At 41.7% G+C, this 16,781-nt stretch overlaps 1 protein-coding gene across 1 annotated transcript; it reads left to right on the forward strand.

Annotated features, from left to right (window-relative positions):
* Positions 1 to 163: 163 nt before the first annotated feature.
* tuba5 (tubulin alpha 5) lies at positions 164 to 6,951 on the forward strand. The gene is made up of 5 exons (XM_028582075.1): positions 164 to 172; positions 2,657 to 2,915; positions 4,192 to 4,340; positions 4,725 to 5,405; positions 6,295 to 6,951. The coding sequence occupies exons 1-5, from the start codon at positions 164 to 166 to the stop codon at positions 6,592 to 6,594; spliced, it is 1,398 nt and encodes a 465-aa protein (XP_028437876.1). The 3' UTR covers positions 6,595 to 6,951.
* Positions 6,952 to 16,781: the final 9,830 nt, after the last annotated feature.

Consider the following 16,781-nt stretch of genomic DNA (forward strand, 5'->3'; position numbering starts at 1 on the left):
CGTGGTGTAATAAAAAAAAAAAAAAAAAACATGTTCCCAAATTCATAGGCTATAGAAAATGAAAGTGTTGGGGCTTTTGGTGTCTGAATTTTACCAATGTAATTTAAGCCACTTGATATTTTAACCTGAATTTTTACAGAAAAATACTTTGCACATCTACAACATGAGACAGGTGCGTGGACAAGAGTTGCAAAGAAAAACTCCCGCACACTGTCTTACTTGCAAAAAATATACTGGACCATCTTCAGGCAAAGGGTTTTACAACATTCATTCACATATCCATTACTATAGATAGAGCTTAAATATCAATACAGCCCCATAATAATTTATATAAAGTTTTATTTATCCAGGTAAGTCAATTGAGAACAATTTCTCATTTGCAACAACAATCTGTCACAGTCATACCTGGAAGCTGCCCAGTACAGCCACAGTCTTGTGGAGTGGTTGGGGTTAAGGGCCTTGCTCAAGGGAACCTCAGTGGTGGTAATGAGGGAGGGAGAAGTGCTGCTCTTTTCACTTTCCCCACCCAGATTTCATCTAACAGTCTGGGGATTGAACCAGCAACCTCCCGGTCCCAAGCTTGCTTCTCTAACCCTTAAGCCACAACTGCCCCTATATATATATATATATATATATATATATATATATATATATATATATATATATATATATATATATATATATATATATATATATATATATATATATATATATATATGGTTAAAATAGTTACTGCACTACCAATTCAAAATAAAAACACAACAACCTCACTGTCCTCTCCACACGCCAGTCAGGCACACTTCTTCGGCTTAGAATTACAATACGAAACGCTAAAAATACCACTACAGTGCCGACGGAACACACTTCATTGGCTTAGAATTACGGCAACAATCGCTAAACACACTGCAAACTCACAGTCCTCTCTTTCCGATTTACAGCCCCCCCTCTCGTGGCTTAAAATAACTCACCGTTGTCGGCTCCAGCCGCTGAAGAGGCTACACGCTGTAAGCAGCCATGGGCTGCTTGCCTGGTCCTCCCGGTAACGTTAACAGTTAGCAGGGTTAGCATGCCGGCGTTAGCCAGGACCAGTCGGGATCACTTTACTGGCTATGTCTCAATTGTTTTTGCGAGTAACCAAATCGGGTACTCTAGCTATATAATTCAATGTGAGTACACAAATGTTGAAATGACAAAAAATGCCCGTCCCTAGTAGCTGTGATAAATTAGCCTGAAGCTAATGCTTACCTGTTCAGGAGAAAATAAGCCAACTCTGCATCCTTTTGGGATCGAAGCTGTCTCCATCTTTCAAATACATCTCCAATATTTACCAGGGGGTTGTTACGTCTCTGGTCACGCAACTGTTAGAAACATGCTGTTTTCTTTTTTTATGTCATGTAGAATCTATCTCCGTTGATCCTGTTCGTTTGTTTGCTGCTTTCATGGCTGTACTACTGTTACAGCTGTAGCGTGCTGGGTTTACGTTTTTAACAACCCGGCCTGCCTGTCAAACTGGGCCGTTGATAACAACACACAGATCAAAACATAAACATAAATTCCGTCACGGAATGTAAATTTCAAAAAGAAAAAATACTGACATTGTTGTCAGAAAAGATAGGATTTCAGTTTAACATGTTTCCTTAATATCTGATGAGGCATTGGTGTCATTTTTGGATTTATTACAGTACAAATATTACATATTGGACCTTTAAGCTAATTCACCATATCCCCCAGAGTTAGATAAGTCCATACATATACTTCTCATCTCCGTGCGTGTCGTAACTCTGTCCCACGCACCCAGCATTAGCTTAGCCTAGCAAAGATCCTGCAGGTAATTGGTTCCAACTAGCCTACTGCTCCCAGTAAGTGACAAAATAATGCCAACATTTTCCTATTTATGTTGTGATTTGTATAGTCACAGCGTGTACAAATAACGTCACATGAGACACAGCCATCTTCTAACTGTATACATACACAACTATATTCTCAGAAGGTGAAGTACTGCTATTTCTGCTACTTGGGCGGAGTGATTTGCTCAACACCTGAAAAGCACCGTTGTTACTCTCTGCTCCTCACCACGGGGCTTCTCAGGTGCCCCGTCACTCCGCCCAAGTAGCAGAAGTAGCAGTGCTTCGCCTTTCTGAGAATATAGTTCCCAGTTTGTATACAGTTAGAAGATGGCTGTGTCTCATGTGACCTTGTTATTTGTACACGCTGTGACTATACAAATTACAACATGTAAATAGGAAAATGTTGGTGTTATTTTGTCACTTATTGGGAGCAGTAGGCTAGATGGAGCCAGTTACCTCCAGCATCTGTGCTAAGCTAGGCTAGCGGTGGGTGCGTCAGACAGAGTTACGACACTTATGGAGATGAGAAGGGTATGTATGGACTTATCTATCTCTGGGGGATACGGTGAATAAGCTAAAATCCCAATAAGTCGGCGTGTTTCTTTAAATTTTAGAGGTAATTATGGATAGCGAAAGTAAATGTTTCTAATTGAAAATATGGGGGGAAAAAGTTCTTTCTTATTTATTCAGGCCTTTGTTTGCAATAGATGGCTGTGCTTCATTCTTCATTCATGTTTTTGGGCGTGAAATTTGTTGAGTACCACAATGGTTGTTTTACTTTGTGTGTTGTGTTAACATCTCTGTGAAAGGCATTTGAACTTGCACCTGTCTTGTTTGTCCAGAGAGAGTGCATCTCTATCCACGTGGGCCAGGCAGGTGTCCAGACAGGAAACGCCTGCTGGGAGCTCTTCTGCCTCGAGCACGGTGTTGGTCCTGATGGCGTCTTCCTGGACAGTCCTGCAGAACCCAACTCTCGTGAAGACCCGTTCAACACTTTCTTCAGTACTGGGAGCTATGGGCGTCATGTTCCCAGAGCAATCTATGTGGACCTGGAGCCCACAGTGGTTGGTGAGTCCTCCTGTGTATGTCTTTATTTTTATCCTCCTTATCTCTGTTTTTTTTTTTTTTAATTTCCGTTCCTGTCATCCCATTGTATGTGGTCGTACGCAACTAGTGTGAATGCATCATCCACACGGGTCATGTAGGTAACTGCTGATGGGAACACTGGTATCTAAGCAACAAGTGCAGTGGTGACTCCTTTGCCTTTTATTCAATGCTGGCTAACATTTACAGAAGTGTATTGTGTAAATAGCAGGTTGCAGTGTACAGTATTGGATTGATTTAGGCCAGACAAAACCCCTTTTTAATGCAGTATGTCCATTACATTTATATTCAGATGCTTCGAATTAAAAAACAAAACAAAAAAACGTTTTATCTAAAGTTAGTCAAATCCATGATCTATGCAGTTAAAGTTGTTTGTATGGTGGAATTGTATAGGCTATATTTGGGATTTGGGATATCTGTTTATTGATATTTTATATTTTCACTCTTTCTTACTTTGTAGCTAGTGCCATGGCTGCACAATATTCCCTCAAGATAATTACGTTATTATTATTATAATTATTATAATTATTATTATGTTATTTTATCTTAAATGGTTATGTAAATAAATAATACTTTTAGATAACTGAGTGTAAAAAGAAATATTAAGATGAATATTTAACCTTCAATCAGTTTGTTAAAATTTAATCTGTTTTATTTTTCTATTCATCTCATACTAGCTCTAGTTTTTATTTTTCATCTCCTTTGTTTACCTTTTTTTGGGGGGGGTGGTCTTGGCACACATTTGAAGAATAGATTTACAATTTTTGCAGTCTGGAATTGAAGGAATTATTACAGCAAGCATAAGCTGTCTCAATGTTCATATGGGTACCTCTCTATTTGAAAATGTGTGAACCTATAATTGAATCATTTATCTGCTCCCTATTTCTTATTTTCCTCACCACATTTCAAATTTTTCGGTTATCAATTTTGATAATAAGATGGGCACGAGCATGTATGTCCAGTAGTATTTATTTATGTATTCAGATTTTTTTTTTACTTGTCCAATAAACGTTTACAACCTAATTTTCAGTTTGTATCTTCGAGGGAATAAAGCAAAGTTAGTCATGGGTTTGCTACATCACCAGACTATGGAGCCGTCATTATGGTTGAAAATCTTAGAGTAAAAACATGTCTGTTTTAGTGGAAAACATCCACATTTGGCACTTGTCTGTTCTGTTGCATTAAACCACATTGCCATCGATCTTATTGACTTTTCTGAACAAAAAAACTATCTTTTCAGATGAAGTGAGAGTTGGGAAGTACAGAGAGCTTTTCCACCCTGAGCAGCTGATCTCTGGAAAGGAGGATGCAGCCAACAACTACGCTCGAGGCCATTACACTGTCGGGAAAGAAATCATTGATGATGTCATGGAGCGTATTCGTAAAATGGTCAGTCAAAAAAATGAGAAAAACCGGACAGACAAATTACTGTTAATGTTTTCTGGAAGAATTTCAGTGAGTTCAGAGTTTTTTTTTATATGAATACAAAGAAAAGCTTTGTCATTGTTTCTGCTGTATTTTTTTTTTATTTAATCTGATAGTGGATATAAAGATGAATTTACAATAGTTCCAGTTTCATTGCAAAATTTTTATTTTATTTTAAAGCACATAAACATTTTGGAAAATATATATACTATTAGGAGAGAGAAGGGGAATAACATGGAGTAAGGAAACTTCTATTTCTATGCGCCTGCTCTACCAACTGAGCTAACCTGGCTACAAAACTATTCCTTCAGCAGCTCCTCATCTCCTGTGTTTCTTCCCTCTCATCAGTCGGACCAGTGCACCGGCCTTCAGGGGTTCCTCGTCTTTCACAGCTTTGGAGGTGGAACCGGCTCTGGCTTCACCTCTCTGCTGATGGAGCGCCTGTGTGTCGACTACGGCAAGAAATCCAAGCTGGAGTTTGCTGTGTACCCAGCTCCCCAGGTGTCCACTGCTGTGGTGGAGCCCTACAACGCCATCCTGACCACCCACACCACCTTAGAGCACTCTGACTGCGCCTTCATGGTGGACAACGAGGCCATCTATGACATATGTCGTCGCAACATGGACATCGAGAGTCCTGGTTACATCAACCTTAACAGATTGATCGGTCAGATCGTTTCCTCGATCACCGCCTCCCTTCGTTTCGACGGCGCCCTCAATGTCGACCTGATGGAGTTCCAGACCAACCTGGTCCCATTTCCACGTATCCACTTCCCTCTGGTTACCTACTCGCCCATCATCTCTTCCGAGAAGGCGTACCACGAGCAGCTGACTGTGACCGAGATCACCAGTGCCTGCTTCGAGCCGATCAATCAGATGGTCAAGTGTGATCCTCGTCACGGCAAGTACATGGCGTGCTGCATGCTGTACCGAGGCGACGTCGTCCCAAAGGATGTGAACGCTGCCATCGCAAATATAAAGACCAGGCGTTCCATTCAGTTTGTCGACTGGTGCCCAACTGGCTTCAAGGTGAGTAACGTCATGAAGGTAAGAAGTGCAGCTTGAGATAGTCTTGACTCTTAACCCCCACCCACCCCTAGTTACTACACTTTGCATTAAAGTGCTTATATTATGCTTTTTGGCGTTTTCACTTTCCTTTATTGTGTTATACATCTTTGTGCATGTAATAGGTTTACAAAGTGAAAAAGCCCAAAGTCCACCTCAAAGGGAGTTACCATCTCCAACAGAAAACACTGTTCACAAACTGCTCCAAACAGCTCTACTGTAGTCCAGCCTTTACTTAAGAGACAAACGTGCGTCACTTTGTAACACACGTTATAATGCTCGCCTAGCTGCTAGCGTGGCACGCCCTCATACTCTGCTTCTGACTGGCTAGTAGTCCTTACCTAGCTACCGCGCATGTGTGACTCCCAACAAAGATGGGATAGAAGTGAGATGCCTCACTCTGTAGCTAAAACAGAGAGCTCAACACATAGGGTGAAAAGAGGGGCTGCAACAATGTGTAGTACAACAAAGATATGGTATTTTTTGAAAATGAAACCATGTAAACCTATTCTGATATAACCTTTACATACAATTATGAACCTGAAAATGAGCATAATATGAGCCCTTTAACCTTCATCCTGGACTACAGTATACACCTGCCCACTGCACATACTATATATTTTTTGCACATTCTGCACTCAATCCATTTAGCCTATTTTGTCTTTCTTCTTATGTTAAACAGCTATTTCGCATATATTTGTTTCGGTATTTATTGTTTAGTTCATATCCATTTTCAGTATGTGTTTATGTATGCACCAACCACCAAGGCAAGTTCATTGTAAGTACTTACCTGGCAATAAACCTGATTCTGATTCTGATACTTAATCTTTCTGATCGTTCTTTCTCTCAACAGGTGGGCATTAACTACCAACCTCCCACTGCCGTTCCTGGTGGAGACCTGGCCAAAGTCCAGAGGGCTGTGTGCATGCTGAGCAACACCACGGCCATCGCTGAGGCCTGGTCCCGTCTCGACCACAAGTTCGACCTCATGTATGCCAAGCGTGCATTTGTCCACTGGTATGTGGGTGAAGGCATGGAGGAGGGAGAGTTTGCAGAGGCCAGAGAGGACCTGGCCTGTCTGGAAAAGGATTACGAGGAGTTGGGTCAAATGAGCCCCGATTCTGAAAATGACGACGAGGGTCAAGAATACTGAACATCGTAAGACTGTGACGGCTGCACAGCAGTGATTTTATCCTGTACCAAGTCTATAACGATTTTATACCTGTACTGTGTATCTTTTAAGATAGAGTTAACCAAATTAATGATATTTCTCACTGCCATGTTTTTATATGGCTACTACTAAAGTTGTATTTGAATTTTGCTGTGAAATAAAGTTTGTCCGGGCAAAACTTGTTTGAGATGTGCAGTGCAAGCAGGGTGTTGCAGACAGTGGTCAAAGACGACACCATGTAACCACATCCCCATTATAAATCCACCCAGGGAACACTTCTGAAAGGTGAGTTTATTCAGTGGAAAAAATACAAAGGACATACTTCATCTAACAAATAAAGTTTAGTTAATTTGACACAGTGAGATGTAGGACCCCAGGTCTTATAATATTAAATATGTTTTGCAGAGTATGTTCACTATAATCATCTTGTGACTTTGCAAATACTTTTAATAAACATGTTTTCTCATTATGTTGATGCTGCTGGCTAATTTCTGATTCAAGCAGTGTAACTGATCCTCTGCAGAACTCCAACATCAAACATTATTCGGATCTGTATTTTCCACTCTGTGATGGACATGACTTAACCCAGTGAATAAACTGGTTATTTCAACCAAAATGAGACTGAGATAAATGAAAAAATAATTGATTACATTTTATTTATTTAATATTTGTTATTTGCAATGCATTGATGTATGGGGGCGGGGAGTTCTGATTTGGCCAAAGACAGAGGCGAGGACAAACTCCCTTTAAAGGCAGAAACCTCGGGAGGGACCAGGCTCTCTGGGGGAAACCCTTCCTCCTGAGGGCTGGGGGAACCTACAACTGCTCCAGGAGACAGGGTGAGCTGGTTGTTTATCGCAAACCTCTTGCATTACCTTCAACACAACAACAGGGAGGGAATTAATAGGCGTGTCTGTGAAGATTAAATCCATCAGTGTTATTTGTGCTTGTACTGAGTGATAATTGTTCCATAAATACCTTGGAAAATCCAACTCAAATCTTAAATCAAAACTCGTTCTTAATATTTAATCGGCACTGTTTCACCCTCACAGAGTCCGCTACGGAGCGCAGGAGGAGGAGATGGCCCGACTGCAAGGAATACAGGATAGCATCAAACACCCTAGCATTAGATCACGGCAGAACACAGTGTAAATAACTAACCTTGGCATTACTATAGCAGAGTCATTGGTCATCTGCGACATCCTACCCCGGGCGCACACACTAGCTGATGTAGTGTCCTAACAGGAGAGGAATCACTGTCACATCAAGTGTCTAAGCATGAAGTGCAATTTATGAAAGGTTAATTTAGAAGAAAAAAAAGAACTTAGAGCAAATTGTAAATGATTTTGCAGAAAATGCTCTTCTGAAAATTAGGTAATTATTAAGTAGTTAGTTCAATATTTCTGCCTCTGATTGACACTTATGTAGGCTATCTGTTACATGTCTGAGAACCTAATAGAGGACTACTACTGAAGGCGACAGTCGAACCTTCAATGTGTAAATATCTTACCACTGTTCCAGTCATAGCCTAAATGGCTGATGACACTAATCAGTTTGTACCAGCCATCAGCCTCAACAGACACATAGTTAGCTTCACACATACACAAACGCAGTCCACATATTTACTCTCTGTGTGTCCCAGGTGTGTGGTTGTTTTACCTGGCTGGTAGTCACCATCAGCTCCCTGAAGGGCTGAAGGACTACGGGGTCATGCAGCTTCTCCACCTCTAGTGACGGACTGAACCTGAACCTCTTCAGGTGTATAATCAGGTATCTGTAGACAGGAAAGAAAAGCACGGGATAGATCATTAATGCAGGCATGGTGGATTAATGGATTATCCATCCATCCATCAGACATCTTAAAATTGTTGGTTCAGATATAAAGTAAATATGATTTGTATAAAGGCACCTCAGGGTTTGTGGTGGATGTGATGTCACTCACCTGGGCAGGGTTAGAAAGGTGGAGCGCCTGACTGATGTGTTGCAGCCACACTCACAATTATATTCCAACTTTGTCTCCTGCAGTAACATGTTAGTCAGTCAGTTATGTATTAAGTAACACCATAAAAACCCATAAAAACGGCAGCATTGTGAAATGGTTTATTTTTCTTTGTTCCACGAGGCTTCATATCAGCCAGTGGTGATGTGAATGAGTGAACACACCAGGTTCTTACCATCTGGTATTCCAGAGAGATGTTGGTGAACTCCTCCTCTCTGATGGATCGAGCACCACACCTGCACATTAAAAGGACAATGCACATCAAAATGAGAAAGAGAAAACATTTTTATCAGATTTGGGTGAACTGGCCCATTAAAGATGTTCCAAAAATTCATATTAACAGAGTAAATCTGTTGACAACTCAGGGAATGTTTGGCCTGCTGCAACCACACACTGTTTTTACTATGTGGTTTTACCTTTTGCATGCCTGGTGTTTTGCATTCTGAACACCACCAAAACCTGAACACCAGGTTTCTGTCCACAGGGCACCTATAGCTTCTCCCCATGAGGGCTGCAGCCTTCTGCAATTCTGAAGACAGACTCCTCATCTGATTTAGGAATGCTGTTAAAAACTCATGGGCCTCCTGAACATACAGACACACAGATTTGATTTAATGCACGGACGAGAAAAAATCAGCAGGCGGCGAAACATTTAACGGCCCTTTAAACTCCACCACTTGGTCATTTTGGATTATAACAGAACTGAAACATGGAGAGAGAAAGGTCAGTGTAATGCGTATCAGTTCAACTTTCTAAGCACAAACGGACATTTGGAAAAACAGAAAAATGGGTTCCAATATCCAATTTTTCTTTTTTTTTCTGCCTTGACAAATTAAAGAATTGGATCTTTAAACTGCTTTTCCAATTTTCTGTTTTTATTCAGAGGATCAGAAATTTAGAAAATTACAAAATTGCATCTGGGCTCTAATTATTCAATACTGCAATGGTATTCTCTCCCTCAATCCGCCTAGCTATTTTTAGATTTTAAGAAAAACTGTCCGAAGGTAACTTGAAGTGCAAGCAAGAGTTAATATTGATGATGAAGTCTTCAAAAACAAATTACTAGTCATAGGTGCATGTCTCTGAGGTCACTGACTTTTACAATGACACAACATTTAAATATCTTCTTTTTAAAGTAAACTGATGAGAAAACAGAAAAACTGAATCTTTTAATTTGTTGTTGACACTGTAACAGAGGAGCTGATTGACCTCTATGGATTATATTATGTTGTAAAATGTTTCTTATATCTTTGCTTCTCCGCATAATATGTAAAATTAGTGGAAAATATCAAGAAAACACCTTACTGTACTGTGCAACACAGCACCTCAATAAATTGCATCACATCGTACAGATGTCTTTATTTTCCCAGTCACTAACTATACTGTATTCAAAAGCAACTTTCTTACCTCCCATTGGAGCGCTGTCTGCTCTTATCTCACTCAACTTTTTCAGGAGTGATTTGATTTTTCTGTCAAGGACAAAAGGAAAACATATACGCCTATACACATTCTCCGACCAATCTCCCGCTCCATTGTCCCCTCACTCGCGAAACAAAACCCCAAGGTACTTGAACTCCTTCACTTGGGGTAAGGACTCATTCCCGACCTGGAGTAGGCACTCCATCGGTTTCCTGCTGAGAACCATGGCCTCAGATTTAGAGGTGCTGATCCTCATCCCAGTCGCTTTACACTCGGCTGCGAACCGATCCAGTGAGTGCTGAAGGTCACAGGCCGATGATGCCATCAGGACCACATCATCTGCAAAGAGCAGCGATGAGATCCCCAGCCCACCGAACTGCAACCCCTCCCCACCCCGACTACGCCTTCATATCCTGTCCATAAATATTACAAACAGGATTGGTGACAAAGCGCAGCCCTGGCGGAGGCCAACCCTCACCTGAACCGAGTCCGACTTACTGCCGAGAACCCGGACACAGCTCTCACTTTGGTCGTACAGAGATTGGATGGCCCTGAGAAGAGACCCCCTCACCGCATACTCCCGCAGCACCTCCCACAGTATCTCCCGGGGAACCCGGTCATACGCCTTCTACAAATCCACGAAACACACGTAGACCGGATGGGCATACTCCCAGGCTCCCTCCAGGATCCTTGCGAGAGTGAAGAGCTGGTCCGTTGTTCCACGACCAGGACGGAATCCACATTGTTCCTCTTCAACCCGAGGTTCGACTATCGGCCGAACCCTCCTTTCCAGCACCTTGGAGTAGACTTTACCAGGGAGGCTGAGAAGTGTGATACCCCTGTAATTGGCACACACCCTCTGGTCCCCCTTTTTGAAAAGGGGAACCACCACCCCAGTCTGCCACTCCTTTGGCACTGTCCCAGACTTCCACGCAATGTTGAAGAGGCGTGTCAACCAGGAGACACCCAGAGCCTTGAGCATTTCTGGAGTTATTTGACTACATCAGTGACTTCCGCCTTAGAAATTGACAACGATCCCCCATCATCCTCCAGCTCTGCCTCTAACATAGAGGGCGTATTAGTTGGATTCAGGAGTTCCTCAAAGTGCTCCTTCCACCGCCCTATTACCTCCTCAGTTGAGGTCAATGGGTGTCCCATCCTTACTAACATATCCCGGAAAGACTCCTTCTTCAGTCGGACGGCTTCCCTGACCACCGGTGTCCACCACGGTGTTCGTGGGTTACCGCCCCTTGAGGCACCTAAGACCACAGCTCCTAGCCGCAGCTTCAGCAATGGAAACTTTGAACATTGTCCACTCGGGTTCAATGCCCCCAGCCTCCACAGGGATGCACGAAAAGCTCCACCGGAGGTGTGAGTTGAAAGTCTGTCGGACAGGGGCCTCCTCCAGATGTTCCCAATTTACCCGCACTACCCGTTTGGGCTTACCAGGTCTATCCAGAGTCTTCCCCCACCCCCTGACCCAACTCACCACCAGATGGTGATCGGTTGACAGCTCCGCCCCTCTCTTCACCCGAGTGTCCAAAACATCAGATCAGATGAAACGATTATAAAATCAATCATTGACCTTTAGCCTAGGGTGCTCTGGTACCAAGTACACTTATGAGCATCCCTATGTTTGAACATGGTGTTTGTTATAGACAATCCATGACTAGCACAGAAGTCCAACAACAAACAATTACTCTGGTTTAGATCAGGGAGGCCGTTCCTCCCAATCACGCCTCTCCAGGTGTCTCCAACATTGCCCACGTGCGCGTTGAAGTCCCCCAGCAGAACAATGGAGTCCCCCACTGGAGCCCCATGCAGGACTCCATTCAATGTCTCCAAGAAGGCCGAATACTCTTGTTTGGTGCATATGCACAAGCAACAGTCAGAGTTTTGGAGTGAGTGGAGAAAAGGATTATGATTATGATCGGTGTAAACCACTACCGGACTCACTCCACCCCCCACATAAACGCCCAGATGAGGGCCAGTGCCTCTTTTTCAATGATCGAATAATTCAGCTGATGTGAGTTAAACTTCTTAGAAAAGAAACTCACCGGACAGCCGACACCATTGTCATTAATCTGCATGAGTACAGCACCAGCTCCCACCTTACTAGCATCCACTGTTATGTGGGCAGCTGTTCTCCCTGTTTCTGTGTGCCTCTCTCCCCTTGTTTTGTCCCCACTGTGTCCGTGGTGTGTGTATATGTGTTTGTCCCCACTGTGTGTTGGGTGTCTGTATGGGTGTTTGACTACTCTCCTGGAAGTAGGTCAAGGGGCTTGGCTAGGGATCTACCTCTCTGCGCAGCTGCTGGCAATCCCACTGACACCTGCACAGCTGCTTCCAATTCCACTCAGCAAACCTGCAGTATACATTCCTGGGCTTGGCTCTCCTTGGTGTCAGATTGTTGCACCTACTAGTGTGGTAACTAGGTTCCCAAGTTAAAATCAGTCAGCTAGTTTTTGTCTTTGAGTTGTTACTTTGTGTTTTTTTGCTAACGTCCTTTTGTTTGTTCCTGCTCAGACCTACACCGTGAGACCTGCTGCCGTGGTGTGCCTTGCTGCCAGCTCAATCCACTCCTTCACTCCAACCATCCTGTTGGATTACTGCATGACGGTTGTGGACGTTCCTCTGCCTACCTACCTCAGCCTCTGTCCAGCGCAGAGCCGACCTACCCTGCGTTCGCTTTCCTTGGACACCCAAAGAACTGAATATTCATTAAAAATAATTTTTGTTAATCATACTCCTAGTCCGTGTTTGTTTCTCTGTTTGCTGGGTCAGAACCATAGCCTAACACATACAGCGAAAAAGGCTGGTCCATCTGTGGAGCTGCTAGGATAGGGGCAGAACACAATAACGCCTTCACAGACTCAAAGGCATATTCTTTTCCGTGTTATATATACATTTCCGTGTTAATGTATATATATATATATATAAATTAACACGGAAAAATAATGCGTCTTCTTTGCTGACATGAACAAGCATCACAGATAACTACACTACTCTTGTCAGTAAAGATAGAGAGATACTTTGTTTGATACAAACTTTGTACATCTGTGAAACAAACCTTTGGTTGATGGTTGAACATTGTTACAAATCTTTCAGTAGGTAAAATGTGAGTCAACTGTTGGTCAACTTAAGTTCTAAGTGAGTGTATGTTTCTAACTCCAACTTGATCTGCTTCCAGAGCAGAACATGACTTGATGACATGATGTTCTAGAATGCTATATGACACACTTTACTGAGTTCCATCAAATATGTCTAAAGAACACAGACAATTACACATTAGAAAAATACAATACAATGACTGCTACCAAAACAGTCTTGTCTTGCTTCAAACTATACTGTAATAAAGGTCTTGAACAGTAAACCAAGCTTTATCTGAAAAAAAAAGAAAGTCAACCTATAGTGCAGACCATTTAAAGCTATGCTCATTTGGATATATTTGTCTTTGTTAGCTCCTCTGAAAATGTCCCGACCCCACATGTACCCTATGATATAATATATTATATTTTTCAGCATAAACTCAATGTCAATTTCACACAGTGTAAAGCTTCCAGGAAGCCAAAACACAATAAAAATGACACACAGCTTTTAAAATATACAAATAATGGAATAATATTTATTACTCAAAACATTACTATAAAACAGTTCAAAATTGAAAAAAAGGCTTGAAAGGTACAGGAGCTGTCAAAGAAACACAATAGGTGATCAGGGAGGAAAAATACAAGTGCAAGAAGTAAGGAACATAGCTGGAGCTAGACAGAGAATAGCAGAAGTTTGACATACAGTACCTTTGTAGACTCTGAGCTCAACTTCTTTTTTTAGGGATCTTTTCTGCTCAGGTTTTAGTTCAGGTCTGTCTGACTTTTCATACCAGGGAGTAAAAATCATTGGACACTATGTCATTTATTAAAAGTGCAGTCAGTCCGCTTGCAGTGCATGCTCAAATCCTTATATTTCCTATATATTCCATATTGGGGATACCTTTATCCATGCTGCAACAGACAAGGCCCAGCACTTGTTGGACACTGATTCACCTTAACTGTGTAGGCATACAGACTTTCTCCACAGAAATCATTTGTGTATTTTCGTTCTCTTTATATATCCATGGTTGAACCAGTAATGTTTGAAACACATGTCCATCCTGTCTTCTTATTCGTGACTCATTGGTGTGCATCTTAGGCAGAGGCATAGACTGTAAATATCAACAGTTTATGGGCAGAGGTCAAGTCAAGTTAATCTGGACAGTATCAGAGACAGGCATAGATGGAGTGATTTAGCGGTTGATATAATGAACAACAGGCCGCCTGCAAATGCGGAGGTGTAACTTTTGTCCCTTACGACTTTCTGTTGAACGCTACCATCATGTCGGCCCCCTTCATAGTAAGTTGTTTTATATATGTCAATGGTTGTCCTTTACATTTTGAATTAAAACACCAGAGTATTTAAATACATTTGACTTGCTCGTTTTAAATGTATATAGTCGTGTTTACACTCAGTTTATATAACGTTTATATAAGGCTGAATGCGTTGCCAGAGGGCCGTAACTTACCGATACGACATGCTGCACGTAGCTATAGCTGTTAGTTAAAGTTTAACTCTATAACCCTGTGTATGTCACCCTGTTAAAGCTACTTTTAAGATTTTCATTTGTTTGTGTGTGACATCAGGCCACGGATACTTTTAAAGACTCATGTCTTTTGTTTCTCATACTTTCTACTCATACATTACCTGACAAGAAATGTAGGACAGTAGTTAATGTCTTCTTTTTTTTTTTAAATACCTTTATTACAGTTTTATACAGTAGGCCTACGTTGAACATTAATTACAGTAGGCTACATGTTATATAATATTTTTGTTTAAACACAACCATTTGCAAGCCATTACATAATGTGAAAAATATAATCAAGTGCGTAAAGTAATCCTTCCTCTCAATCTCTCTGTATCTCTGTACAGTCTCTACAAAGATGTTGCCAGCGGTCGGCTCTCCTCATCGTTGCCCGACGACAGTGGCGCTCCAGCTCAGTGTCTCCCCCTCCCCTGCACATCAGGCTCCTCCTCTTCCTCAACCAGCGTTTCTATGATGTAGAGATGCTCCTGAGCTGGGGTCTCAGCTGAGAAGGAGAAAAAAAGTGAAACCTTTTGGCTGGCTCGAACCGAGAGATGCATCCATACCAGTGCTGCTGCTGGTATCTGTTGCTGGGTAGACTCCAGCTGAAACAGTAATGAGATGGTAAACTGCCGTTCTTAGGTTTAAACCTTTTGTCGAGAACCTGATGAATGCACACCTTTCTCTGCATTATAGCTCAGTTAAAAACCAAAACACTAAAATAAAAAGGCACCACAATTGAAGTTGAGTTCACCACACAACTGTATAGTACCTTAAATTAGTAAAAATAATAATAATAATAATGAAAGGAATTAGTATTGGTGTCATAATCATACACTTGAAATAATGGCCTATGCATAGCTATAGAACAATGGGCCTATGATTAACCCATTAACTAACTTGTTCCTTCCTACTGTCTTCCACAGTTACTATGGCTACACTCAGAAGTTGTATGGGTCAGACATAGCAGCAGCATATGATATCTTGAGTCTGAAGGGAGGATTTAGGTAAGTGCCTTATCCTAAATCCTAAATGGATTTTAAAATTTTGTTTTTAAGTTGTTTTTTTACTGCTCATGTCAGGCTTCAGGCAGTACTTGTAAATATGGGGTTAGCTGACCACACTTGATTTAAGACAGCGATTGTTTTCTGATCCTGTTGTTTTTGGGGTGATATCTGTTTTTCTAATAATACAGAAAAAAGTTTGGAGTTTTTGCTTGAAAAAAAATAATGATTAGTTAATTACTAAAACAGTTGCAGCAAAGATGTCTCAAGTGTGCCACTATGATCCAGGTGATCATCTGTGTTGTGACCTCAGGTATGTTGGCCAGCCAGAGTGCTTCCGTGCAAACCAGAGGGGCAAATTCATTTGGGATTTCTTGAAACACAAAGACGCACCTCCTAGAGGAAGTAAACATGAGCTACACAAGGGGGTAAGCGAGCATCCGCAAAGCGTATACCTTCTATGGAGACATTTTGATGCTAACAAACCGTCACCTGACGTTAGCATCCTATTGACTTCCATTCATTTCGTCCGTTTTTTATTTCTTTAGAAGTATCAAGTAAGTATCCAAACACTTACAACATAAGCCGCTTTCCGACCAGAGGGATTTTTGCAGTTCTTAGAACATAAAGTTCCTATAACCCTTTTTTTCTCGTGTTCCGACTGGACCAATTTGGGGATTATTAAGTTCCTCTGACTTTTTCAGCTCCTACTACAGGTCAGGGTCTTTTCCCTTTACCACAGAGGAACCCTTAGTGACCTAGCAACATCTGAAATACAAACACTACATATTCTTCACTGTCTGTTGCAATTCGCCTACGTATGCTAACTCATAAGACAAACATCACGCATTCAACCAGCTAATTGTTAATGCTAGTTAAACTTACCCATCGTTTCGTTTGCCTGTTGCGCTCTGCTCTTCTGTCTTCCATCATATTAATTAGGATCATATTACGCTGGAGTCTTCGTCTTCCGTATTTCTCTGTTAAGTACTCCAGGCTAGTCTTTAAACGCTGCTGCTCGAACTCCGTTTATTCTTTATTGTAGCGGTGAAGTCAAGTGACGATGCTATGAAGACCGTTGCCGTGCTTGCGTCACTCCCTTACCCCTCCTACCAGTTCCTATGGCCACTTG

Source organism: Perca flavescens, chromosome 7, assembly GCF_004354835.1.
Source record: "Perca flavescens isolate YP-PL-M2 chromosome 7, PFLA_1.0, whole genome shotgun sequence".
Classification (NCBI taxonomy): Eukaryota; Metazoa; Chordata; class Actinopteri; order Perciformes; family Percidae; genus Perca; species Perca flavescens.

Bases quoted from the DNA above. Each gene is read 5' to 3' on its own strand.
- tuba5 (XM_028582075.1), top strand. The intron at 2,916-4,191 runs GTGAGTCCTCCT...CTATCTTTTCAG, and splicing joins CCTGGAGCCCACAGTGGTTG to ATGAAGTGAGAGTTGGGAAG. The intron at 5,406-6,294 runs GTGAGTAACGTC...TTCTCTCAACAG, and splicing joins GGTGCCCAACTGGCTTCAAG to GTGGGCATTAACTACCAACC.